This window comes from Gekko japonicus, unplaced genomic scaffold (genome assembly GCF_001447785.1).
Source record: "Gekko japonicus isolate JY-2015 unplaced genomic scaffold, Gekko_japonicus_V1.1 scaffold64, whole genome shotgun sequence".
NCBI classification, from domain to species: Eukaryota; Metazoa; Chordata; class Lepidosauria; order Squamata; family Gekkonidae; genus Gekko; species Gekko japonicus.
Window position 1 is genome coordinate 1,029,069 of NW_015170277.1, and position 26,954 is coordinate 1,056,022.

The following is a 26,954-nucleotide window of genomic DNA, read 5'->3' on the forward strand; positions in this document are numbered from 1 at the left end:
CTCTTCCCCTCGTTTAGGGGGCCTTTGCCGGGTGGGATGTGTGTACGTGGAATGTAACTCCTTGATAATGTTAAAGACACTCCCGCTTCCTGTTTAACATGGATTCCCTGGACAGTGAGAGACGTAACCACCCCTATTTTTGTACCAGAAGGGTGGGAGGGGCACAGAACCTCTTGCGAGAATTCCATTCCTCGCTTTCATCCCCTCCTTTTACCATCTCAGGAGGGTGCAAAATTAGTGAACCACGAAAAGGATGCTCTCTGGTGGAAGGCAGGCAGAGCGGCTCCTTTTGCATGCTGGAGGCATCTGCCTCCCTCAGCTCCCGCCCTCCCTTCCCCCCTTCCCGCTCCAGCAAAGGCTCCTTGTGCTCTCCATAAGAAGATAACTGGCTCAGAGAGCTGCAAACTTCCCCGCCACCCCAGCCAAACTGACGCCGCCTTTCCGCCTCTCTTCCAGGTGCAGGCCAAGTTCCGTTACCCTTTCTACTATGAGATGTGCTGGTATGTTCTGGAGAGATACGTGTCTTGCGTGACCCAGCGCTCCCACCTCCGCAAAGAGTACCTGAGAGAATCAATGTTAATTGGTAAGCGGGGATTCTCTTGCAGCGTACGTTCAGAGCGGAGAGCGGTAAGGGCACCCACGCTCTCCGGCTCCTGCGAAAACAGGTTGCACGTCCCCAAGAGGAGGCCCGTGAAGGCTGCAATAAATGATTTTGCCGTTTGCTAGAGGAGCAGGTGCCCGGCTGAACCTCGGGCACGTTAACTGAAGCACCGGGCATCTTGTGGCATTATATTTCTCAAGGTTTTCGGTGGTAAATGAAACACAAACGCAGGGAGGCCTTCCTGCAAGATTAGGGCGACTCCCGGAGGTCAAGGCAGGAGGCGTTCAGAGGTGGTCTGCCCTTGCCTGCCTCCATGTAGCAACCTGGACTTCCTTGGTGGTCTCCCGGCCAAGTACCGACCAGAGCTGACCCTGCTTAGCGTTTTAGATCTGATAGGATCAGGCTAGCCTGGGCCATCCAGGTCAGGGCCCGGCAGGATTTCTATCCTTCTAAAACAGATGAAAGTTTATGGGGCTGCCTCTGGCATAGATTACGGGACTTGGGATATCATCCCTTTCTCGCAGTACAAGAACTCGTGGGCACTCCATGAAATTGCTGAGCAGTCGGGTTAGAACACATAAAAGGAAGTCCTTCTTCACCCAGAGAGTGATTAACACATGGGATTCACTGCCACAGGAGGTGGCGGTGGCTACAAGCAGGGGTGGCTTCAAGAGGGAATTGGATCAAGATCTGGAGCAGAGGTCCATCAGTGGCTCTTAGCCGCAAGGTATAGATAGGAACTCTCGTTCTGGGGCAAGGGATGCTCTGTATTCTTGGTGCTTGGGGGGGGGGCAACAGTGGGAGGGCTTCTAGTGTCTTGGCCCCCCTGCTGGACCTCCTGATGGCACCTGGTATTTTTGGCCACTGTGTGACATAGAGTGTTGGACTGGATGGGCCATTGGCCTTATCCAGCATTGGCTTCTCTTATGTTCTTATGGATGCATTCCATGAACAGTGGCCCTTTACTTCAGCACAAGGAGCCTTCTGATGATGCAGTCCTGTGTTTTACACACACACATCCAAATTTTGTCAAAGACAGGGGATTTGAAAGGGGATGAGAGAGATTCATGGACGATAAGTCTGTCAATGGCTACTAGTTACAATGACTGAGGGGAACCTCCACATTCAGAGGCACTAAGCCTCTCAATCCCAGAGCCAGGAGGCAACATCAGGGGAAGAAGGCCTCGGCCTCCATGCCCTGTTTTTTTGGCCCTCCAGAGGAACGGGTTGGCCACTGTGTGAGACAGGATGCTGGACTAGATGGCCCACTGGGCTGATCCAGCAGGGCTCTTCTTACCTTCTCATCAGAGGAAGGCTTCGGCCTCTCTGCCATTTTTAAATTTTTTAAATTATTTTTATTATTTTCTCAGAAAAAAGGTGGGATACAGAAGGGGGTGGGGGGGGAAATATAAATTCATCAGGTTTGTCAAATAATATGTTGATACGTACAACAAGTAAAATCAGATATATTACCAAATATCTCCCTTATTTATTTATCCTTAGATTTGTATCCCGCCCTACCCCTGAGGCTCAGGGCGGCTAACAAGAGCACAATGTGCCAAAATTAAAACAGTAAAAACACATAATATAAAACAGTAAAGTACAATAACAAAATTAGACACAAGATGGGTAGATCTATAAAAGCCGAATGGTGGTGGCACTTCTCTAGAACATTCCACATGCTCCGGAATTGGTTGGCGCCCTGGTGTGTCATTCAGAATCTCCCTCCCCCCCATAGCCAGTCAGAACACAGAGGTTATTTGCATATGCAGCCTCATTGGCCTCTGCCTCAGAACACAGAGGTCGTTTGCATATGCGACTTGATTGGCTTTTGCCTCTAACATTCTAAACAGTTTGCTCTTCTGAGGTAAAATGTGTCCAATCTCCAGGTGAGGGCTGGAGATCACTCAGAATTACAACTGCTTTCCAGATGGCAGAGATCAGTTCCCCTGGAGAAAATGGTGGGCTCTGTATCCTTATATGCTGCTGAGGTGGCCCCCATATGACAGCCAATGTGACGTAGCAGTCAGGGCTTCAGAGCACGGGAGAGGCTGCAGGTGTGTGGGGGGTAGAAAGCTGAAGAGTGAGGGGGAAATAAAGGTAGGTTGATGATTGGCTGGGAAAGAGATAGGGTTACCAACTCCAGGTGGGAAATTTCTGGAGATATGAGGGATGGAGCCTGGAGAGGGTGAGGTTTCAGGAGGCGTGGGACCTCGGACAGGTACAAAGCCATAGACTCCACCCTCCAAACCAACTATTCCCTTCTGGGAACCCATCGTTGTCAATCTCCAGGTGAGGACTGGAGATCACTCAAAATTACAACTATTCTTTAGGTAGCAGAGATCAGTTCCTCTGGAAAAAATGGTGGACTCAGATAAAAGAAATTACATCTTTAACAATTGAACAAACTTCTATTCTAAAAATGAATCGCTGTAAAATCCTTAATATTGTCTTATTTATCTAAATCTAAATTATATTCTTACTAATTATTTAATTACTAGTGGAATACAGAATCAAGTATTGGAACTATGATCAATATCTTCATCACCTTTAACAGGATATTCAGGTTATTCCAGAACTTTTAAAAAAATTAATCCCATATTATGAGTAATAAACTTGGCTTCTCTGCCCTGTTGCTGGCCCTCCAGAGGAACTGGTGGCTGGCCACGGTGTGAGAAAGGATGCTGGACTAGATGGACCACTGCTCTGATCCAGCAGGGCTCTTCTGATGTTCTTTGAGTTCTCAGAAAACTCAAGTTTGTATGAAGGTGTTCAGTTTGCGCAGCGATGAGCCAGCTTCTGCACACAGCTGATTCAAGGCTTTTCACGGACTCCACCACTTCAGGCTGCAGATGAATTTTGTAGTGGGAGAGGGTTGGCCATTACCAGAGGCATCAGTTGGCAGTGGGAGTCGCAAGCCAGGGCTGCAGAATGCACGTGCCACCTTATAGCCAGTTGGACCATCTAGCCTGGTATTGTCTACTCTGACTGGCAAGAGCTGTCTTGGGAAGAGGGGGGGGGGTCTTTGCCAGTCCTGTGGCTCTTCAATCAGAGATGGAACCTGGGTTCTTGGAGATGCAAAGCACTGAACTATGGCCCCCAGACTAGCTAAGAGCACATGGGGTGGAATGCAGACCAAGGATGCTGCCACGCCATTCTTGTTGCTTCTGGCCACTCTTCAGGTACAGTGCACAGACAGACACCCCCCACCCCTGGGTGCAGCCTTAGCCAGCTTTCACCATCGACTAAGTGATGCCTTTATTGGCATATGTATATGCATCTTTAGTAATGATAAGCCTAGCACATTCAGCCAACTTGCATGTACTACTGTTATGGATTGGTTGGGAGAACTGCATGTTTGAATGTTCTCCAGTGCAAAAGAATTTCCTGCACATGGGGAAAGTAAGGTGAGGCTGAAGAGGTCAGTGGTGGACGTTTCATGTCCAGGGACTTCACTTTGGTCCTGTACTTGGGCTGCTTATTGCAGGTGCGTCTGAGTTCCAGCCTTGGGAGGGTTTTAATCCAGCCTCTTCTTGTGTCTTCTAGATGCAACAAGGAAACGCAGCTTAGATAGCTTCTCCTCGGATTCTTGGGTAGACATGGATGAAGAATTGTGTGATGCTCGTGCTCGGGAAGAGAAGGATGAGAACTTGGATAAAACCCCTAAGCCCTCAGCTGATGGTTCCTCCTCTCCCAACAGCACACATTCGGAAGGGAAGGAGATTTTGGGAAAGAAGCAGAAATCCACTGCCACCAGGTACCTCAAAAGAACTTTGTCCAATGAGTCGGATGAGAGTGTAAAGTCAACGCCAGCAGAGTATCCCAAAACGCCCACGGGGTCGCCAGCCACAGAGGTCTCAGCCAAATGGACTCACCTTACAGAGTTTGAACTGAAAGGGTTGAAAGCCCTCGTTGAAAAACTTGAATCCCTCCCAGAGAATAAGAAATGCATCCCGGAAGGCATCGAAGATCCTCAGGCTTTGCTAGAGGACATGAAGGTATGTAGATGGCTCGTTCCGCTTTCTCTTTTAAATGGAGCCCAAATTTCTGCTCCCTTTCTACCTTTATGGCTGTCACTTAGGCAGCCGTCAAACCACACTGAGGGGGGCTGAGATGGTATAGCAGCAGACCTGGGCGGCAGAATGAGGCCTAATGCTGAATTGCCGCATGTATGTATTTTTCATATTTGTATCCTGCCCATCCTGCAAGCGGGCTCAGGGCGGGTCACATCATCTTTCAACAATTACAATAAAGCTTAAAAGCACAGTATAAACATTTAAAATCAGTAGTTATAGCTACTGGTGAAAGTTCTGACCTCTGAATACAGATGGATATGGCTGGTTACCGATGGATGGCTGGTAGGTGGGAGACAGCAACCTCGGGGAGGCCATATGTGGACGCCCGCTGCCGCAACCAAAAACCTGGCAGAACAGCTCTGTCTTGCAGGCCTTGCGGAACTGAGTAAGATCCCGCAGGGCCCTGATCTCGATGGGGAAGCGTGTAAACTAGGGTTGGCTGCATATGGGAAGGGGGTGTGATACGCTCCACGTGGACTCCCCTCTCCCTGAAAGTGCTTTTTTAAAAAAAACAACAACAACCATTTTACTTCTGATAGGTTTTACTGCCTTTATCAAAGCCTCAAAGAGAGAAAAAATGCATGGGATAAAGCAGGTAGAGAAAGAGGTACTTTTCTCCAGTGTTCCCTCCACTGAGAAAATTGCCCATTTGTACTCACTCTGTTTTCTATGAATTAGCCAGTTTTTGATCCATAAAAGGACTTGTCCTATATGGACTTGTCCTATATGCTCCTCATATTCCCTTTTTGCCTGCCTGACCACAGACTTGCATTTTATTTGCCATAGCCTGTGTTCCGTTTTATCAGCCTCACTGTGACTTTCCACTGCTTAAAGAAATCCTTTTTACCTTTTACAGCTTCCATTACTTTGTTTGTTAACCATGCGGGCTTTTTCCTATACCTATTTGTGCCTTTCCTAACCGGCAGAATATATTTTTCTGAGCTTCTAGGATCATAGTTTTAAATAGTTTCCAAGCTTCCCCAATGGTTTTGAGCCTTTCTACTTTTCCTTTCAGTTTCCTTCCCACATGTCCCCTCATATCAGAGAAGTTACCCCTTTAAGTGGTTGTGTAAGTCTTTTTGGCCAACTCCCTATTTATACAAATGTTGAACTCAATAACATTATGATCACTGTTCCCAAGCAGTGCAATCACTTTTACATCACTCACCAGGTCTTGAGTGTTACTTAGGACCAAATCAAGGATTGCCACTCCCCTGGCAGGTTCCGTGACCATCTGCTCCATAGCACAGTCATTTAGAGTGTCTAGAAACTCAATCTCTTTTTCTCGACTAGAACACATATTGACCCAATCAATGTGTGGGTAGTTAAAATCACCTATTATGACACAGTTTTTTTTGTCTAGCTGCTATCTTTAATTCATTCATCATTTTATAATCCTCCTCTATCTTTTGATCTGGTGGGCGATAACAAACTCCCAGTGTTAAGTTTCCTTTTGGGCCCCCTATTTCAACCCACAGAATTTCCAGAAGATTCTTCTTCTTAGCTTCAGAGATCTGACAAGATCAGTTTTACCTGGGCCATCCAGATCAGGGCAAACTCTTCCCTTTACTGAACCATTAATACACTCCAAATTGTCCCCAAGCCTTGCTTGCTTCTTGCATTCGGGTAGCAGACCCTGCTCCTGCTTCCCCCGTCCTGAGTAGCTGGCCAAAAGGGCTTGTTAAATGGAGAGCGCAGAGACCTGAATGGGGAGAGGAGAGGGCAGGAGTTTGGCCCTGGAGCGACAACCCCTTGGGACTCAGATCCACCTTCAAAGCCATTTCCTTTTGCTCAGTCCTATTGCAGGGCATTACCACATCAGATCTCACAAGGGACGGGGAAAAGGTCATTCTTGAAAGTATCCCCCCTGCCAAATACTACCGTCATGTGGAATACACGTGGACTGTATAAACACTGTGGAGAAAGAGTCCTTAGCACAGTTTGATTAGCTGATCTGGGCCGCACAAACCTAACCGGGGTGTCCGTCTTGCCAACCCGCTAGCTGTGATGCTGGTACCAAGAGTAGGAAATATGGGTCACAACACACACACACCCCGTTGCGGCATTATGCATCAGGGACAAGGGAGCCATCTCGTTAGTTGTTCGCTGTGCCTGGAGGATTTGGCCAGGAGGGCTTAAGGCTTTGTCAAATGAGCCGTTTCCCTCATGCGGGTATTACAGTCCTCTCCGGGGACCCTGCTGTGTTCAGCACTCCCCCTCCTCCTAAATATTTAAATTACACTCGGTGAAATATCTCTATGAGTTTCTGCTCAGCACTTTCGGTTTGATTTAGGAGCTCTGGGTATGCCTGGGAAATGAGGGTTTTTACTTTCCATTGCTCATCTCATCAGGAAAATGAACAGCTTCCTGTCAAAGGGATTTCCCCACTTGCCTGGAAGAGGAAGGGGGCCGTTCACAAAGCTGATTCGGCTACGTTTGTCTCGATCGCAGCTACTTGCCACATAGATGAGGAAGTGTGGATTCGACGTGCGCGTGAAGTGCGCCCTTCCTGGTGAAACCCAGCTTTGCCAAATGAAATAGTCTCTCTTGTCTGTTTAATTACCCATGTCCTGTTTCTCCCAGAAGAACATCAATGTCGGTTGCCGCAGATGGGAGCGTGGGGGGCGTAATTACAGAGCCTGCTTTTTATGTGAGCATCGGCCTCTCTCCTCTTCCTCCCCTTGGTCTGGCCTCTGCTATTGATAAAAAGAAGATTTAAAAGAAGAACAGTCACACATTCCAGGACTTCTGTTCCAAAACTCTCTCCTCCTTTCTTCCCAGTTGGGACCCAGAGCAGCTTACATCATTCCCCTCGCCTCCATTTTATCCTCACAACAACCACATGGGGAAGGTTAGGCTGAGAGGGTATGACTGTCCCAAGGTCACCCAGGAAGCTTCCATGGCACAAGTGAGGATTCGAACAGGGGTCTCCCAGATACTAGCCTGACACTCTTAATCACTACACCCAGGGGTCATTTCCTGCAGGAGAGAACAGGAGCGGAGTTCCAGCAGTAAAGAGCCCAGGGGGCGGGCACATGCAACAAGCCCCACCCCCTGCTCCCAGCAGCCCTCAGTCAGAGCAAGAAGCAGCCAGGTAGGCTGCAGAGCTTCCCCCGGCCCCCCGGTCCAAAACAGTCCAGTGACACCTTTAAGACTAAGTTTTATTCAGGTACTGTCAGCTATGCTGCCATGAAGGTTGGGGAGCTCGGTCTTTGGTTAATTGCTACTGCATTCCTTTCTGTGCTTTTTCTGCTTTGCGCCAAAATGCTTATCTATACAGATGTGCAGGAGGGAGTTGTATTGTCTGGGTTTTTCCTAGGTGCCGTGGGAGAGTGTTGGTTCTCAGCTTTAGCTACCTAACGGTCTCCAAGCTTTATCCCACGCACGGGAGGGTGCCTAATTGGCCAGTGCTGGGGGGGGGGTGCATACGAATACCCTATATCCTATTATGCCCATGGGGCCGCTGCCATTCTTAACAGTACTTATGTTACTGCATCTATAGCTCTGCAATAAAAGTATTACCGTTCTTGAATGCGTGTACTTCATTGTTGGCTGTGGGTTCTGACAGGTACAAGCTCCTCTGCGAGGACAGATCTGCACGTCCCCCCCCCCAATAGCTAGCAATCCAAAACAGTCCAGTGGAGCCTGAGCAGTGGGTGTTGCCTTCTGACACACTTCCGGTGATGTCAGGGGGTGTGGCATATGCAAATAAGTTATGTTAATGAGTTATGCTAATGAACTCCTGCATCTCTTTTTCTACAAAATGACCCCTGATACACCACACAGGCTGGAGTCAGTTCCTAAAAAGCAGTGCTGACAAGGAGAATGTGTGGCGGAGAACCGGCAGCAGGGCTAAGGGGCCAGGAGAAGCCTGCAGGGTCAGGGAAACGGAGTGGAAACAGAACAAGGAAGAGAGTGTGCGAGCAGCCTGTGGAGGTGCCTGACTGCACGGATAAGGGCTGGGTTTCCCCTGCAGCAAAATGAGGTGGGCGGCAATGTTCCCTCTAAGCTGAGTTAGTGTGCGTTAGCTCACCAATTTTGTCTCTGCTCAGGAAGGAGGGGTCCAGAGCAAATTAATTTATGCCGTAGCCAAATCGCTCGCTCACAACTTTAATGCCAGTAGCTCACAAAACAGAATTTTTGCTCACAAGACTCCACAGCTTAGAGGGAGCATTGGTGGGCGGTATGGACTGTCCCGCTACAGGCAGGGGGATGCCATTTTGAATGCTGCCCCACCTACGAGGTGTCTCCTTATAACTAGAAAACGGGGGGGGGATTCCAGTGCACTCCTCGTTGTGCTCCTTTTCCGTGTCCAGGGATTTTCGTTTTTTGCACAAGGAAGCATTCAAAAATAGGACCCCACCCAGCCACGAGTAGTCGGAAATGATGCGGTCCCTTCTACCGCATTGTGCTGCATGTATGGATCGTGGCAAACTTCATAAGCCACCCTGTGCTTGCTCGCGGGGAGGGTGGGATATAAACTGAACAAAATAAATAAGTGTATGTTATTCAGGAACAGAAATAGACAAGGGCCACTGACGGGGGGGGGGGACAGGGCAGGACAAGGCAAAACGTGGAAGGTCTGTGGCTTAAATCCACCAGTGACTGAAGGCACAGATGCTGACTTGCGCACACCAAAGAGCACAGGGATTTGGTGTAGTGTTTAGGAGCGCGGAGTCTAATCTGGGAGAACCGGTTTTGATTCCGCACTCCTCCATGTGCAGCTGCTGGTATGGCCTTGGATCAGTCACAAGTTCTCTCAGAGCTGTTCTCTCAAGGGCAGTCCTCGAAATAGCTCTCTCATCCCCGCCTACATCACAGGGTGTCTGTTGTGGGGAGGGGAAGGGAAAGGCGATTGTAAGCTGCTCTGAGACTCCTTCGGGTAGTGAAGGGCGGGGTATAAATCCAATCTCCTCTTCTTCTTCTTCTATAACACAATGAATCACCGTGATTAATGAACAGCCCCGGTTCTTCCTGAGTTCAGATCCCTATTCAGTCCAGGACTCATGACAGCTCTTACCACAGTAACTTAGAAAGCAGAAGCTGATTTCTTAAAGTACTTTAAACTTATTTGCTCCCAACTTTCCCATGTTTTACGGGCCCCACTTTACACCTTTGGCAGGAACAGAGGAATATTAAGCCACCCATCTGGATCACTCCAGTTAAGTAACTGCATTTTTCTGGGAACCGGTGTTTCAAATGAAAACGTCAGTTTCACAGATTTAAAAGAGAAAGTTGTTGTGTAAAAAGGTCCACCTTACATCATCCGTGGAAGCTCCCTAGCTGATCTTCATTCCTCACTTGCCAGATGGGAATACCAAGAGGAAGCCTGCAGAGGTTCACAGATTTTATCTCTGGCTTTCCAATGCGTGGCAGAAATAACACTCTTCTCTTTTGCAGGACAGGCCGTCCAGTTAGCCTCATGCTCGATGTTTTGCTCTCTGCTGTATCCACGGCAGGTGTTTCAAACTGACGTGCCTGTTTTCATTTTGAAACAGAATATCCTGAAAGAACACGCAGACGATGACCAAAACCTTGCCGTTTCTGGGGTCCCGGTGGTATCCTGGCCGAAGAAAAACACAAAGGTAGGAAGTTACCCTTCACAGCCATTTCAGTACCCTGCTTGTTATTGTTCTCACTGCTCATGGATGCTCCTTGGCTGGATATGGCCAGGCAGCAGTTACTCCTCTGGGTACGTGCCCATGGCTGGCTAGTGGGCAAAGTCTCCAGGATGAAGCAGGGTTAAAGATGACAGAGGGTGGGTCAGTCTGCCGAATACTGTCACTCTGTAGCAGAGGCCAGAAGACGCTTCTTGAAGGACCAACTTCTCTTGTGCACACCTCTTCCTGCTCTTCAGTCTTTGGGAAGGCCCTGCTCTGTTTCTTGTTTTTTACCCAAGTAAGCCCTGTAAGGAAACCAGGCTTTCCATAATGGCACTCGTACTGGGGAAGGTTCTCCCTAGATGGGCCGCGTCAGGCCCTTTTGGCAGTGTGTTTTCATTGCCGAGCAGACTCCTGCCTTCTTCAGAGGCTTTGCCCACAAGGTAATCTGTGTTGTTTCTGGGGACTGGATCATGTTCAGTGTCAGAAATTTTAGTCAGCTGTGCGACTCATGTTCACTGTTGTGGCTTCTGTGCAGGCACACGTGGGACTGCATGACTGTAGGCCAGCCGTGGAGAAAAGCTTCCAAGCTTTTCTGAAGAAGCTTCTAGGCTCTGGACTGCTCCCCTTCTCCTCTGTCAATAGAGGTCCCTTTTCCCGCCCAAAGGGTCACGTGACAGAGGCGGGGGAAAAAATCTTTCCTTCAGTTCTCTTCTTGCTGCCGTGAGGAGAGGACATGCTTCTAAGCTGCCGCTTCATGGGGCCTCAGGAATAAAACAACTTTCACCTACAAATCGGTAGGGTGGCTCTATTTAAGAAGTGGGGAGAGTGCGGAGTGAAAATGGCCCCAAATGATTATCATTCCTCATGCTTCTATGTCTGGGAGAGGGCCACGATACAGCCATGTGCCCAGCTTGTAGACACCTTACTCCTAAGGCACACGAGGGGAGAGCAGTAAGACTTTACGCCGCACTTTGGGGAAAGAAGAAGAAGAAAAGATTGGATTTATCCCCCACCCTTCACTACCTGAAGGAGTCTCAGAGCAGCTTACAATCTCTTTTCCCTTCCCCTCCCCACAACAGACACCCTGTGATGTAGATGGGACTGAGAGAGCTCTCTCGAGAACTGCCCTTGAGAGAACAGCTCTGAGAGAACTTGTGACTGACCCAAAGTCACACCAGCAGCTGCATGCGGAGGAGTGGGGAATCAAACCCGCTTCTCCCAGATTAGAGTCCATGCTCCTAACCTCTACACCAAACTGGCTCTGGGAGCCCAGGAGCCCCATGGGAAAAAATGGGTCCAAGTGGATAAGGGTGTGAGGGCCATTTTGTGAGTTTGGCACCAATATCTTTGTCTCTGCCCTGAGATTGGATTTGGAACCGCCTCCAAAAAAGGCTAAAAAGAGAGCCAAACATGGAGCCGAGCATCAACACTGACAATCTTCAAAGTCCCCCCCGGCACCACAATTCGCCATTGGGGTTCGATTTTTGCATCCAAGGATGCCCTTGTCATCAAGAAGGGTATCCCCAGATTCCTCAGAAGACAAGGTTTTCTAGGTGCCTCCCAAGGGCCCACCCGCATCACAAGACAAAGGGCTACCAGATCCACAGCCACCAAATCAGTGGCCATCTCAGCAAAACCCATGGGGCCCATTTCCATTCATGATGCCACCACAGTGGGCACCCCCACAGGCTCCATACCCATGGCAACCTGTAAAATCTTCCACGAGATCCAGACAGGACCACCACCACCAATACCAGTCTGACGTGGGTTCCCCCCCCCCTATTTCCAATTCTAAGGATGCACTCTACCAAATTTCAGAAGCCGGCTCAGAGAGCAGTTCAGCGCCATCTCCAGAAGATACAGTCGCTGACCCATCAGTTCCCTCCCCAACAGAGGACCTTAAGATGTATTTGTAGCAGTTGATCTGAATGGCGAAAGCCCTGAGTCTAGCGTTTAATGCCTCAGAGCTGCAACCGCCTGACCCTATAATGAAGGTTTTGTACAGCCCTGACTTGGGCCCTGTGGCGCTCCCACTGTTGCAAGGGATACAGAACATGGCTTCAGCCATCTAGGCTGAACCGGCCTTGGCATCAGCATTGTCAGAGAAGCTGGAAAACCTCTAGAGGACCAGGGAGGGAGGCTGTGACTACTTGTTTCGCCACCCTCAAGCAAACGCCATAGTCTCAGAAGTCTTATCAGCCAAGGGAAGAGCTGGAAGTCGTTGATCCTTTCTCGATGAAGAGGGCAGAAGACTCGAGATGCTGGGAAGGAAGATCTTCCCCTCCGGGATTATGGGACAAGCAGTTTCTAGGTGGGCAAGGGTGGCAAGGGTGGGCCTCGCAGAGTCAGGACAGGAAGAAGAGGAGGAGGAGACAGGATTTATACCCCGCCCTTCACTTGGAGTCTCAGAGCGGCTTACAGTCTCCTTTCCCTTCCTCTCCCCAGAACAGACACCCTGTGAGGTAGGTGGGGCTGAGAAAGCTCTGACCGAGAACTGCTTTTCAGAGAACAGCTCTGAGAGAACTGTGGCTTGCCCAAGGTCACCCACCAGCTGCATGTGGAGGAGTGGGGAATCAAACCGGGTTCTCCCCGATTAGAGTCCACGCTCTTAACCACTACACCAAACTGGCTGGCATCAAGCATCAAGCCTCGACCTCCCAGCTTCCAGCACAGGGTTCCCAAGGAGGGCATGATCCAGCAGAAGCCCTGACTCTGGACTTAACAGGGGAAGCTGCTGAGAGCAGTTCCTGAGCTGGATTAGAGGGGAGATGCAGAGGAAAATCAGAGATGCCATTTTCCAAGCTACTTCCAGTATTTGGGACTCCATTAAGTCTCCTGGCAGGCTCAGCCGCCACTTTCCCGCCAGTTCCGTATCAGGCAACAGGCCCAAATCAAATCACCCCATCATTTCCAAGTTTTACACCTTAGTACCAGATGCGGCGGAAAAATGTAAACTCCCTCTGGTGGACGATCCAGTACCTAGTCTGTGTTCCAACTCAGTCCTACCAGCAGAGGCAGGCGGTCTATCCAGGGAAAGGAGTTTGTAAGCCGCTCTGAGACTCCTTTGGGTAGTGAAGGGCGGGGTGTAAATCCAATCTCCTCCTCCTCCTCTTCTTCCGTCCAATAGGAGGATTGAGCTAGCCCTGTGTAAGAACTTTGAGGCCTCTTCAGCCTCCCTCAGAGCATCCACAGCTAGTTCCCTATTTTCTAGAGCAATATTCTCTTGGGCTTCAGACTTGTTGGCGGTAGAGAGTAACATCCCTAAAGAATTGAAGGATGAACTAAAGAAAATAGCACTGACTGCTGCTTCCTTCCCAGATGCCTCACTGGACACCATTCAACTGTCAGCCAGGGCATTAGCCTCCAGTGTAACTGCCAGAAGGAATACCTGGCTTCATAGTTAGGAGTTGGACCCTTCATCCCAAGCCAAAGTAGCGAGCGTTCCCTTTAGAGACGTCCATCTATTTGGGAACGGCATATCTGTTTGAGAACATAAGAAGCCAATGTTGGATCAGGCCAATGGCCCATCCGGTCCCACACTCTGTCACACAGTGGCCAAAAATGCCAGGTGCCTTCAGGAGGTCCAGCAGTGGGGCCAGGACACTAGAAGCCCTCCCACTATTGACCCCCCCCCAAGCACCAACAATACAGAGCATTACTTGCCCCGGAGTCCCTATCTATACCTTGTGGCTGACAGCCACCAATGGACCTCTGCTCCATATGCTTACCTAATTCCCTCTTGGATAAGCATAAGGACAAAAAGAAGTCGCTGCCGTCCCGCAGAAAGGACAGTAAGACCAAGAAGCGCTTCTCTTCCTTTTGTGAATCTAAGCGCACCCCAAGCTTTTGTTCACCTACTAGACAATTCATGGGGAGATGGCAGCCCGAACATCCAAGTGGACATAATTCCTCCTTCTCAAGTTCACCAGGTCTGAGTCCAAAGAATCCGAAAAAGAACCATTCAGTATGACTATATCAGGGACTCAGAGCCGCCAGAGATAGGAGGTCATCATCAATTTTTCGCGGATCGATGGGAGGCTACTGTAGGAGACAGATGGGTTCCAGATACTGTGTCAAATGGATACTCAATAGAGCTTGGTTCCTCCAAACAACTTTCTCCAGGTGCCAAGAAATTGTTGCCCACAAAAGCACCATCTTCTTCTCAAGGCCATTCAACTTCTCCTAGACATAGGAGCCATAGAGCCTGTGCCAGAGTCCCAAAAATCCTTGGGGGTTTACTCAGTCCTTTTTTATTGTCCTAAAAAAAAAAAGAACCAGGGATGTGAGGGCCATTTTAGATCTAAAGTGTCCCAACAGGCGGATAAAAAAAGACGAAGTTCAGGATGGAAACCCTAAAGTCCACACTAGCGTCCATCCAGAAGGGAGATTTCCTGGCCTCAATAGATCTCTCAGAGGCCTATTAGCGTATCCCAGTCAGGGAGCCACGTCAGAAGTCCCTGTGTTTTTCATACAACAGGATCCAGTTTCAGTACAGGGCCCTCCCCTTTGGTCTCAAAACAGCACCCAGAGTGTTCACCAAAGTCTTGGTCTTGCTGATTAGCACACCTGAGAACCAAGGGAGTGGCTGCTTGAGGGTGGCATTAAAGTTGTGAGCAAGCGACTGGGCTCCTGCATAAATTAGTTTGGTCTGGAGCCCTCCTTCCTGAGCGAAGGCGAAACTGTGCTAGCCGGAGGCTAAAAAACTGTGAGGCAGCTCACACTAACTCAGCTTAGAGGGAACACTGCTCCTGAGTGTTCTCCTTGGAAAATGGTCTCATAGCTACGCGTGCACCTTTAGCACGATGGTCTGGTTAGTTCTTCCTCCTAACCGTTCGTTGGAGGTTCTTCCCTGTTTTCCTCTGCTTTTATGAAGTTTATTAAGAGGGGCTTTACTGCTTCTGGACCAGTCTGGGTTCAGAGGGGGAAGGCCCCCCCCCCAGGAATTGGCACGAAATCAGCGACCCTGCCTGTCAGGAGGGAGGAGCTTCCCCCCCTGACGTAAAGACCGCCCCCCACCCCTGAAACACCCCTGAAACACTGAGAAAGAAGTTTCACAGTAAGTGACACACATCTTCCGTTTCCCCGCTGTGGGCTGCCAAACATGCAGGGACCTGAGGAAAGGCGTCCTCACCCAGCTTCTGTCATGTGACCCTTTGGGCGGGAAAAGCGACCTCTGTAGACAGAGGGAGGCAGAGCACTCCGAAGCCTAGAAGGTTCTTCAGAAAAGCTTGGAATGTCTTCTCCGTGGCTGGCCTGCAAGATCATGCAGTCCCACGTGTGCCCGTGCTCAATGAACAACACTGATTGGTAAGTGCAACCCTGTTTTTCAATTTTTATTCTGTGTGTTTCTATTCCTAAGTTATTTTGAGAGGAAGAGAACAGTGTATAATTTGTTTTAATGAAGAAATCACAAGCAGAAGATGCAAAATTTAAGCAGTTCTGAGTTGGGAATGAAGAGCACAGCCCCGTTCAGACGCCACCAAAACACCGCAAAAGAAGGTGTTCGTGTGCAAATTGCCAGCCCCCTGATTGGCCATTAGCTGCAATACAACTGACTGTGATTGGCCACGATGTTCCAGCTGACAAACCAAAGTTGTGGCTGCTCCATCCAGAGCCTGAACAGCTAAGCAGATAAGATGCTCAGGCTACATTTCTGTAGCTCAAACTACAGTTTGGATCTAAACTAGGGGTAAGCCTAAACCAAGGCTTGGCATGTTTTCTTGACTTGAGCTCATGAGTCATTCAGCATCTAATGGATCAGGTACCAGGCGATCCATTCTGAAACCAACCAACCTCTTTCCAGTTATCGAGGTGCTGTTAAAGGGGGGAAAAAGCCTTTTCATTTGACGGTCTGAGTGGCAAAATAATTAAAGACAATCCAGACTGCTAGAATTTGGTTTACATTTCTCCTAACCTGGGTCCAAGAGCACGCCAATGACTTCTTCCCTCCCAGTAAGAGAACATGACTCCTGTATCCTGAGGGGTTTTACTCTTAGCAGCATATCTGAAAGTGGATTAAACCCAGTGACTACAAGGGGATTTTTCCTTTAGACTGTTTAACTGAACTTTGACCTTAAGCCAGATTTTTAATCAGGTTTTAAATCAGACAGGCTTAAACTGACTGGGGAGCACAGGCAGGCCAACATTAAATAGATTGCCAGCTGTGGCGGGTTTGGGGCAAAACAGATTCGGTGTTCCGCTGCTGCTGCTGCTGCTGCTTTTTTACCCCTAATGTCTGAGTGGAAAAGAGGCATGGTAAAGATTTTCAAACTGGGCATGACGGAAGTGTTTCCTGGATCGCAGTAAACAAAAAAAGAAACCCGGCCACTTAGAAATCTTGTACAAAAGTGGGGGAAACATTTTTTGTAGGTAAAATATGAACTGTATCAGAAGACCACTGGGACAACTTAGAGGGCTCTCTCTTTTACTGTGAAGGGAACAAACTGCGGGGGGTCGGGGTGGGAACAGGAGGGCCCCAGATGGCTTTCTAAGAGCTTCAAGAAGCTGCACTGGTTTCCACTTCACATTTTCATCCACTCCTTACTGCTGCAGCTGTTGCTTGAAGCATCTTTGCAGTTTACAGACGAAGGTGCTAAACAGGTATAGGTATCCGATGAAGGGAGCATTGCCTCTCAAGCTTACGCCCCAAAATCTCGTCAGTCTCTGAGGTGCTGCTGGCCTCTCTCGGTGTTAAACCCGACCTCCAACTTCTTCTCTTGAGATCATTCAGGGGTCTCTCCTACAGGGCTGCCCCTCGAAGACTGTTCAGAAGTCTGAACTGCTGCAGTTAGAGAACGGTGACTTGCTGATACGAAGGGCAAGGATCATGTCCAGCAGCACCTAAAAGACCAACCAGATTTCTCCAGGGGGTCAGCTTCGGGTCTCGCTTTCCTGCTGCAGACCAGCACAGCTGCCCCCCGCCCGAAATGGGCTGATATGAGCACATCTTGCCAGTTCTTACAGGCCTGTGCTGTCTGCAGGTTTGCTTCCGGGCTCTATTCAAATAGCTGGTTATTGCCTGCAAAGCCTGGTCTGAAGTGTCCAGACCAAGGAATGGGAAACACCCCTTCCTGCCATGCAAGGGTCCGCTGCTGCAGGGTACTGTACCCTCACCTCTGAAATAAGGTGGGTGACCACCAGGGACTCAGTTTTTTCTGCTGCAGTGAACATAAGAACATAAGAGAAGCCAGTGTTGGATCAGGCCAATGGCCCATCCAGTCCAACACTGTCACACAATGGCCAAAAACACCAGGTGCCATCAGGAGGTCCAGCAGTGAGGCCAGGACACCAGAAGCCCTCCCACTGTTGGCCCCCCCCCCCAAGCACCAAGAAGACAGAGCATCCCTTGCCCCAGACTGAGAGTTCCTATCTATACCTTGTGGCTAATAGCCACCAATGGACCTCTGCTCCATATTAAGAACATAAGAGAAGCCAATGTTGGATCAGGCCAATGGCCCATCCAGTCCAACACTCTGTCACACAGTGGCCAAAAACACCAGGTGCCATCAGGAGGTCCAGCAGTGGGGCCAGGACACTAGAAAGCCCCCCACACACACTGTGGGCCCCCTCCAAGCACCAAGAATACAGAGCATCACCTGCCCCAGCCTGAGAGTTCCTATCTATACCTTGTGGCTAACAACCACTGATGCACCTCTGCTTCAGATGTTTATCCAGTTCCCTCTTGAAGCCGTCCATGCTTGTAGCCGCCGCCACCTCCTGTGGCAGTGAATTCCATGTGTTCATCACTCTTTGGGTGAAGATGGACTTCCTTTAATCTGTTCTAACCCGACCGCTCGGCAATTTCGTGGAGTGCCCACGAGTTCTTGTCTTGTGAGGAAGGGAGGAAAGTACAGTGCCTCAACCCCTCTCCCCTCCTCTGTCTGCTTGGTGCCTGGCCTCTTGAAACAAAAATCTGTCTTTTCTCCCAAGCCTTTTGTTAGATCATTCATAAGTTCAGGGGTGGGTGAAGGGTTACTGTCAAGCCAGGAACAAGTCCCGCGGAGTGGCCCACCACAACGCTGCTGGGCTCAGATCTGAGTAGCAGTGGAGGCGGCAACTGTTGTAGGTTCACAGCAAGCCTAGCCTGTGATCCCCGGGGCAGGGCTCTTTTTGTAGAAAAAGCCCAACAGGAACTCATTAGCATAATAGGCCACACCCAACAACAAACTCATTAGCATATTAGGCCACACCCCATGCTACCACACTCACCTTTTGCTTCTTATTCTGTTTACTTTGTTTGTGGTCAAAACCCAAAGCTTTTTTTGTAGCAGGAACTTCTTTGCATGTTAGGCCACACACCCCTAATGTAGCCAATCCTAATGAGTTTCTGCTGTTGGGTGTGCCCTATTATGCTAATGAATTTGGGCGTGGCCAACTCAGGAGCCAGCCGGAACTCCGTTCCTGTGCGTTCCTGCCCAAAAATAGCCCTGATCCTCGCTATGGTTGCCCCTCCCAGGGGGCCACTTGACTTTGCTTGCCGCAGGTCTGTTTAACATCCCAGCCCACACCAGAACAAGTTTCTGTCTTTGTTTCTCATCAGTTTTGCTGTTTGGGTACTTGGTTCAAATACAGGTTGTTGTTGTTTTAAAAAACAACAACAACCCACAAATACCGTTGTAAAAGACTTCCCAACACCAGTCGTTTGCACCTGGGACTTCAAATGTTTGCTGATTCGAGTGACTGTTTAAATCTTAACAAAGTTTAAGTCCAGTGGCACCTTTAAGACCAACAAAGTTTAATTCTGTGCACAAGCGTCCGTGTGCATGCGCACTTCAGAAGCATGCATGCACAGGAAAGCTTATATCCAGAATTAAACTTTGTTGTCTTAAAGGTGCCCACTGGACTCAAACTTTGTTCTGTTTCTTCAGACTAACATGGCTACCTCACCTGACTCTGTTAAAACCTTAGTGTGGAAGCTGCCTGAGAGCGTTCTGCTGGGAGTGCTGGGCTGGCACATTAGAAACAAAATCAATAAATACATCACGGGTGTCCCAGCTTCCCCGCAAGGAGCATCAGGCAAGCACTGCTGGGCTCCTTGTATAGTCTCCCAGCCGGGCACCCACTTGGTGTCAGTTTGGTGTAGCGGTTAAGTGCGCGGTCTCTAATCTGGGAGAACCGGGTTTGATTCCCCACTCCTCCACATGCACCTGCTGGATGCCCTTGGACAAGCCGTAGTTCTGTCAGAGCTGTTCTCTTAAGGACAGGTTCTGTCAGAGCTCTCTCAGCCCCGCCTACCTCACAGGGTGTCTGTTGTGGGGAGGGGGAGGGAAAGGAGTTTGTAAGCCACTCTGAGACTCCGAGTGAAGGGCGGGGTCTAAATCCAAACTCCTCCTCCTCCTCTTCTTCTTCTTCTTGGCTGCTGCCTCATTTGGCTTCAGATCCCACCCTTGACTCGCGTATTCTCAGACACTTGCTTAATATGCAGGATTGCAGTTCCTGCAGTTACAAAAAGCCTCCTTAAAGGTGGTTCCTTAAAGGGTGGCTTTATTGTCACATAAGCTTTTGTGGTTAGAGGCCACTTTATCAGATGCATGAAGTGAGTCCTCTGCAGATAAATACACACGGGGTGTGTGTGTGTGTGTGGTTGAAAGCCCAAGTGGGTGATCAGCAGTAATTCCAGGTAATAAACCTGAAGTGGGGGTAAGGCCGGGTCTGATCAGCATGCTAGAACCCAGGGTACACTGAGAGTGGGAGGCAAGCGAACAGGCTCACGCACAGAGTGGTATGTGCAAGTTGCTGGTTTGCTGTGGGAAGGGGGCTGAAGACCAAAAATGCTTCAAGGGCCAGACGAGGATCAAGCCCTCGTGGCATTTTTAAGTGGCTGAATTCGTGGCTGTGGTATTGCCTGGTTTGGCCCTCAGTAGCAGGCACTGAGCGCCATTTGCAGCCCCACCAGAAAGTAGGAGGAAGTCTGGGAAAACTGTAAGCAACACTTCTGATGGGTGGAAGAGGGAGGGTAACGTGGAGCTCACCACTCCTCCAATCAGAGAAGAACGGGAAGGATCGGAGAAATGAAAGAGGTTTGATCGATCCATTTGAATGCAAGAAGTTTTTGGTATGAAGGCAACTGTTGACCCAATAATAGCCGTGATTATTTTACTTCATCTATGGTTTTCGGTGACAATCTCGCTCCGTCAGAATCTTCTTTTTCGGATTTTGCGCTTCGATAGCGTGTAGCGCTTTTATAGCAGCTTCAGCCGATCTTTTGGTTTAGATGGCCATACTTTGGGTCCAGTTTGCGCAGTACTCAAATCTGGTGTGATCTCAAGTGATACTTTGATGGAGAGAGGGAGACAGTCACGACTTCATTTATTCCCTGCCTTTCTCCCTAATGGGGACTCGAAGCGGCTTGTATTCTTCTCCTCTCCTCCATTTTATCCTCACAACAACCCTGTGAGGTAGAAGAAGAGATTGGATTTATACCCCGCCCTTCACTTCCTGAAGAAGTCTCAGAGCGGCTTACAAACTCCTCTCCCTTTCCCTCCCCACAACAGACACCCTGGGAGGTAGGTGGGGCTGAGAGAGCTCTGACAAAAACTACTCTTTTTCAAGGACATCTGTGCCAGAACTACGGCTTGCCCAAGGTCAGGTGCAAGTGGAGGAGTGGGGAATCAAACCCAGTTCTCCCAGATTAGAGTCTGCACACTTAACCACTACACCAAACTGGCTCTTGTTAGACTGAGCATATGTGACTGGCCCACAATCACCCAGTGAGCTTTCATGGCAGAGCAGGAATTCAGAACTGGGTCTCCCACACCCTAGTTGGACAGTCCGACCGCTACACCCCCTCTGACTCATTACTTATGTCAACATATACAGTCAGGTGCCTTGGCTGGGCTGGTTCGGGTTCTCGGGATTCTTCTGAAGGACCTTTGCTCCTTCCTTCACGAGCCAGACACGGTCTCAAGGGGGGCGCCGATCCAGTCAGACCCAGTAGCCCGTCCCAGCCTCGTTTTCCTTTTACCAGCCCGCCTCTATTATAGCCTAGAGAGTCTGTAAAATCTGGCAGAACATTCCAGACCTGGCAAAGGCCGGCCGGCCAGGTGCTAAGCAAAATGGCAGAGAGAGATGCCGACAAAATTAAGGCATAGTGGTCTTGACCAAAAGTTAAAAACATAAGTAAGTGTACAAAAGAGTGTTTATTACAAAGACATATAAAAACCCAGTAGGGGCCCAAATAAAGCCTCATAGAATGTTCAAAGTTACAAATACACACAAAAAAAGACAGTATATGACCTGATGCGTTTTAGCTCACAAGAGCCTTCTTCAGAGGTCAAATAGTGCAAAATACAAGCAACAGAGTCCCTTTAACACATGAAAGGCAATTAACAATAAATAAAATAGGACCAAAATTGGAATGTTCCAATATGGAATGGAATGACAGACAAAAAAAATTTCTATTTGGGGCCTAATATGTACCTTCCAGTTTAGGTCCTAAGAGTGCAAGTAAAATTACCTTATCAGGGACAGTGTGCCATCGATATGTGCTACAGGTCATAACACTGTCTTTTTTTGGTGTGTATTTGTAACTCTGAATGCTCTATGAGGCTTTATTTGGGCCCCGACTGGGTTTTTATGTGTCTTTGTAATAAACACTCTTTTGCACACTTATTTATGTTTTTAACTTTTGGCCCTCAATACGTTTTCTAAACTTCCTTTGGAGGTTTGTGCTTTGTTGGTTTAGATTTTCTCCCCTCTTTTTTGGGGGGGGCGGGTTATAGTGGTCTTGGCAACGGGGAGGGGGGATTGCTGCACTGCACTTTCTGATTGATCATTCTCCATCGGGAAACCAGAAGCCGCTGGCGCCAAAAGCCCCTTGGCCAGAGGAGTTGTCTGTCCCTACTGGGACGCTTCCTGATGGGCCCCTGCCCTGGTCAGGAACTAGGGGTGCAGCCAACACCACAGGGGCCGCTCAGCTCAGGCCTGAGTCGCAGCAACAGTGGCAACCACGATCCAGGGCCCAGATCCGAGCCACCCCAGCAGCGCTGCCTGCAGGAACCACGTAGTTCAGCTTGCTCCAGGGTTGTCGCAACATCCACCCAATTAGCCCTTCCCCGTTTCAGGGGAAGAGGGAAAAAGCCAGAGGAAGCTCTTGAGATCAGAACAATACCCAGATATTGTTCTGATATAACAATCCGTTCAGGAAAAGCGCACATTCTTCCTGAAGGAAGGAGCCTGCTCCTTCCTCTGCACCAAAATCAAACATGTAAGCTGCAAGGACTGCACCGGCTTGATTCTGGGGTTCCCTTCTGGAGAATATGGCCAGTGTAACGGAAAGCTGCCGGTGGGCCTAAGAATTAGCTGTGGGCCTGGAAGCTGCTGGTTCAGGCCTCGCGTTAGCCACACACCAGAAGTGTTCCCTCTAAGCTGAGCTCGTGCAACCTGGCTCACAGTTTTGTAGCCTCCGACTCACACATTTTTGTCTTAGCTCAGGAGGGATGGCTCCAGAGCAAACTAATCTATATAGTAGCCAAATTGCTTGTTCACAACTTTAATGCCAGTAGCTCACAAAGTAGAATTTTGGCTCACAAGACTCCACAGCTTAGAGGGAGCATTGCACCCCAGCTGCATATCTTTGGGAAGAGCTCCTGTTCTCTGAGCGTCAGAAGATCGAGGCACATTTTATAATGGAGGTAGCACTTGCCTACCTTACAGTACAGTTGTCAGGGCTTGTTGACTGAAGTGTTTTTAACAGCCGTCCGCAGGCTGTAACGGGGCACAGTAGCTAACTTTTATTTTCTACTAGCCAGCTGTAAAGTCCAATCCCGCCATAATACCTGGACCGATAAGAGCCTGTGCAGTGTGAATAAAAGGGATACGATTATTTAACCTAAAATAATTCAGCTCCCTATTTTCAGTCTCGTCTAAATTAATGAATAAATGAAATGACTTTCACTCTTAAGCTGTGATTAATTCTGTAACTTTGACTAGCTTGCCCTTTCATTTTCATAATTTTTTTTGTCAGCAAATGACAGATGTTTTGTACAAGCTCAGATGTTGTACAAAATGCACCATTTCTGGTGAAGGAAATTTTTACAAAACGTGAAGAAATTGGGACCAGTCAGTAACTCTTTTATTTCGGGGGTCTTGTTCACACACAGCGTATAGTATCTGCTGTTAAAAGAACCAGGACAGTGTTTATTTTAAATTCCTGTTCAAAAGTATGTATTGCAATCGTGAAGAGGACCAAGAGGTTGACCAAGTGTTCTGTGGCACTTTAACGTGCTTTTGAGGGCATGAGTCCATAGAAGACAGCCCACCAGTTTAGAGAACAGTTTTTCCAGAGATTTGGGCGAGGGAGATAGCGAGAAGCTTCGGAAATTCAGACCCTGGCCTCTCCAGGTAAAAAGATCTCTGGTGGCAGGGCAGAATCGGTGGGTAAGATCTTCAGGCCCACTGCAGCTCAGTCTAAAAAATCCAAGGCTGGCCAGAGCAATGGGCCAACTCAGTATGAAATCACTTTGCACATCTTCAAAGCCACAGTCCTGCACAGTTACTTTGACTATAAGCCCCACTGAACCAAGTAGCAGTTCCTTCTCAGTATATATATACTATGTAAAGAAACCAGACAGAACATCCCTAGCCATTGGGTATGAAAAAAGCTTTTTATTAGAAAAAAGAATCTGAATTAAAGTCCCACCTGTCCTCCAGACCAGTTCATACTGGTGCACAGTTGTTCCCCAGCACAATGAGGCCGGTTAGGGAGAGACTGAGCCAGGCCAAGTAGGCAGCTGAACCCACATCTTCCCAGTCTGCTGTTCTAGCCACTGCACCAGCTTCTCTCACACATCTGTCCCCCCTAGTGTGTGGCGGGGGAGATGTACTCTGCACATGCTTAAGGGCACTGTTCTCGACAGTTTCCCAGGTTAAGCCCTGGAACAAATTAAGCCCCAGCGGATTGTCTCAAAGTACTCAGTGTGTAAATAAATCTGATTCTGCCATGAAAGTGTCAGAATAGCAGAATACAGCCAAGGTAAAACTTCTGCTCTGAGCAGCAAAAGCCCTTTTCTAAGATGGGAGTTGCACAAGTCTGTTAGCCCATGATATCTATGTTACACATGAACTATTGGTCCATAGGGGAGAAGGAACACAGGAGCTAGAAATGTAATGCAGCAGGGAGATCAGAGAGAGATGGCAGCTCCAAATCCCCACTTCCCACGGAACTGACTGGACTACTTTGGGCCAGTCATTCTCTCTCTTGGGCCCTTGCAGGGCTGTTGTGAGGATAAAGTGAAAGAATAATATACAGTATCCAGAGCTCCTTGTTAGAAGGCCAAGACACAATAAATAAAGGGTGAAATATCTAATCTGCTCACAAACACCAAGACACACTAGAAGACAGGGTTCTAGTTACCCATAAACAGAAGTGTATGGGATGTCAGGCTTATACCTTGAAAATCTTGGGGATTCCACCCCCCAGGTGGGGCTTGGAGATCTCCCAGAATTCCAGCTAATCTCCATAGGACAGAGGTCAGCTCCTCTGGAGAAAATGGCTGCTTTTGGAGGGTGGACTCCGAGCCATTCTGTCCCACTGGGCTCCTTCCCCAGACCCCGCCCTCTCCAAGCTCCACCCCCAAATCTCCAGGAATTGGCCAGCCCAGAGCTGGGAACCATATGCTGGCCTCTGACATGCTCTGGGATTCAAATGTGCCGTTTCCAGCAGCTGCCCAGCCGATGCCCCTGGCCACTCCCCCAAACAGGACATATGTGCCCCCAGCCCCTATGACGGGGTCAGCCCCTGTATTTGGAGGAATCCTTTTCCTGCCAGTCTCTTCAGTGACTTTATGAAAACCTTACTTCTTTCTCCCTTCGTCTTTATCCCTGTCGTTTTCATAAGAAACTTCCCCCCAAGTAAGGCCTTCCATGGAGACAGATCAAGATGGGTCGCCGTGTCAGTCCATCTGTCTGTAGCAGCAGAAAAGAGCCAGAGTCCAGGAGGACCTTAAAAGACTAACCAAATTTATGGTGGGCTATGAGCCCGTGCGTTTAGTCACGCCGGCCACATGACCACGGAAATGTCTTTGGACAGCGCTGGCTCTTCGGCTTTGAAACGGAGATGAGCACTGCAACCCTAGAGTCGGATTCGACTGGCTTTCGAGCAAGGAAACCTTTACCTTACCTTTACCTATGAGCTTTCAAAGGACTGCAGTGGCTCAAGTGGTTAAGACGCTGAGCTGCAGACGGGAAGGTCTGTAGTTCGGCAGTTTGAGACCTGAGTGCCGCATGACGGGGTGAGCTCCCCTCTCTGGCCCCAGCTCCTGCCAACCTAGTAGTGCAAAAGCAAGAAATTGCAAGTAGATAAATAGGTACTGCTTTGGTGGGAAGGTAACAGCGTTCCGTGCACCTCAGTGTCTAGTCATGCTGGCCACATGACCATGGAAATGTTGTTGGGCAGCGCTGGCTCTTCGGCTTTGAAACGGAGATGAGCACTGCAACCCTAGAGTCGGATTCGACTGGCTTTCAAGCAAGGGAACCTTTACCTTCATCTATGAGCTATCCTGAGTCGCCGCTCAGTTCTTTAGCTCCTCCGTAGTATCCCTAGTGACCAGTGTTCCCTCTAAGCTGAGTTAGTGTGAGCGTGCTCACAGTTTTTTAGCCTCCGGCTCATACATTTTTGTCTTCGCTCAGGAAGGATGGGGCTCCAGAGCAAACTGATTTATGCAGTAGCCAAATGGCTCGCTCACAATTTTAATGCCAGTAGCTCACAGAGTAGAATTTTTGGTCCCAAGACTCCACAGCTTAGAGGGAGCATTGCTCGTGACTCACAGCAACAAATCGATTTGTTCTACTTTAAGGTGATATAGTATTTCCCAGTTACGTGATGATTTTAAATAGCTATGTTAGTGCTTTCTATTTACTTTTATGGTAAGGTGTGTTTATGCCTAGGCTTTATGCCGATCTATGATCGTAATACATTTCTGATTTGATCCGAAGTAGTGAGCAGTGATGAAAGCGCGCCCCCCCCCCCCCGCTGCAAATTTCGTTAGCCTTGAAGGTGCTCCTCCTGGACTCTTGCTCTCTCCCCCCCCCTTTATCCTTCCTAAGCGGCCCCCCTCTTACGTAATACTTCTGGGGGTCCCCCCTCTCCCTTTCTCCAGTATCAACTTTATTCTCTGCAGCCCGTGGAAAACGAGACTCTGGGACCACGCCGGCGAGTCGCTTGGCCGCAACACCAGCAAAGGCGTCCAGCCCGGCTTCGCTTTCCTCCTCCTCCGGGGGTCTCTTCCCTTCGCAGCGATGGGTAGCGGCTGTCTCTCTCTCTCCCCCCCCCCCTCCTTTTGTGCGGGCCACGCACCGGCTGGCCGGCGGGGGATTGGCTAGGCTCGGCGGGGCCCGCCCCTTCCTGGTCGGGCAGGCCATGCATATGCATGAGGCTAGCTCCCTCCTCCTCCTCCTCCCCCGGGGTGTAAAGCGGCGAGGGCGGAGCCGCGCCGCCCGCCCGCCCGCTCCTCCAGCCATGTCAGCCCGCGCCCGCCTGGGCCCACCGTGAGCGATGGCCATGTCTGTGAGCCCGGACGAGGAGGACTACGACTCGGAGCAGGAGCAGGTCCGGGCGGAGGGCGAAGTGGGGCGGGCGGGGTGCTGCTGCTGCTCCCCCGGGGCGGGCGGCGGCTGCCGCTGCTGGGGGTCCTGCCTGCCCAGCGCCGGAGGGGGGCGGGGGAAGAGACAATGTCG

At 49.4% G+C, this 26,954-nt stretch overlaps 1 protein-coding gene across 3 annotated transcripts in view; it reads left to right on the forward strand.

Annotated features, from left to right (window-relative positions):
* The window catches only part of LOC107115913 (lysine-specific demethylase 2B-like), a 64,843-nt gene that overhangs the window by 18,104 nt on the left and 19,785 nt on the right, over positions 1 to 26,954 (forward strand). For 2 of the 3 annotated variants that reach the window (XM_015417708.1, XM_015417707.1), the window contains 3 exons: positions 457 to 583; positions 4,148 to 4,599; positions 10,176 to 10,262. In XM_015417708.1, coding sequence (XP_015273194.1) covers positions 493 to 583; positions 4,148 to 4,599; positions 10,176 to 10,262 — 630 coding nt within the window. In that variant the 5' untranslated portion in view covers positions 457 to 492. Of the gene's footprint in view, positions 1 to 456; positions 584 to 4,147; positions 4,600 to 10,175; positions 10,263 to 26,954 lie in introns of those variants that run through there. The other variant, XM_015417710.1, reaches the window with a different exon arrangement.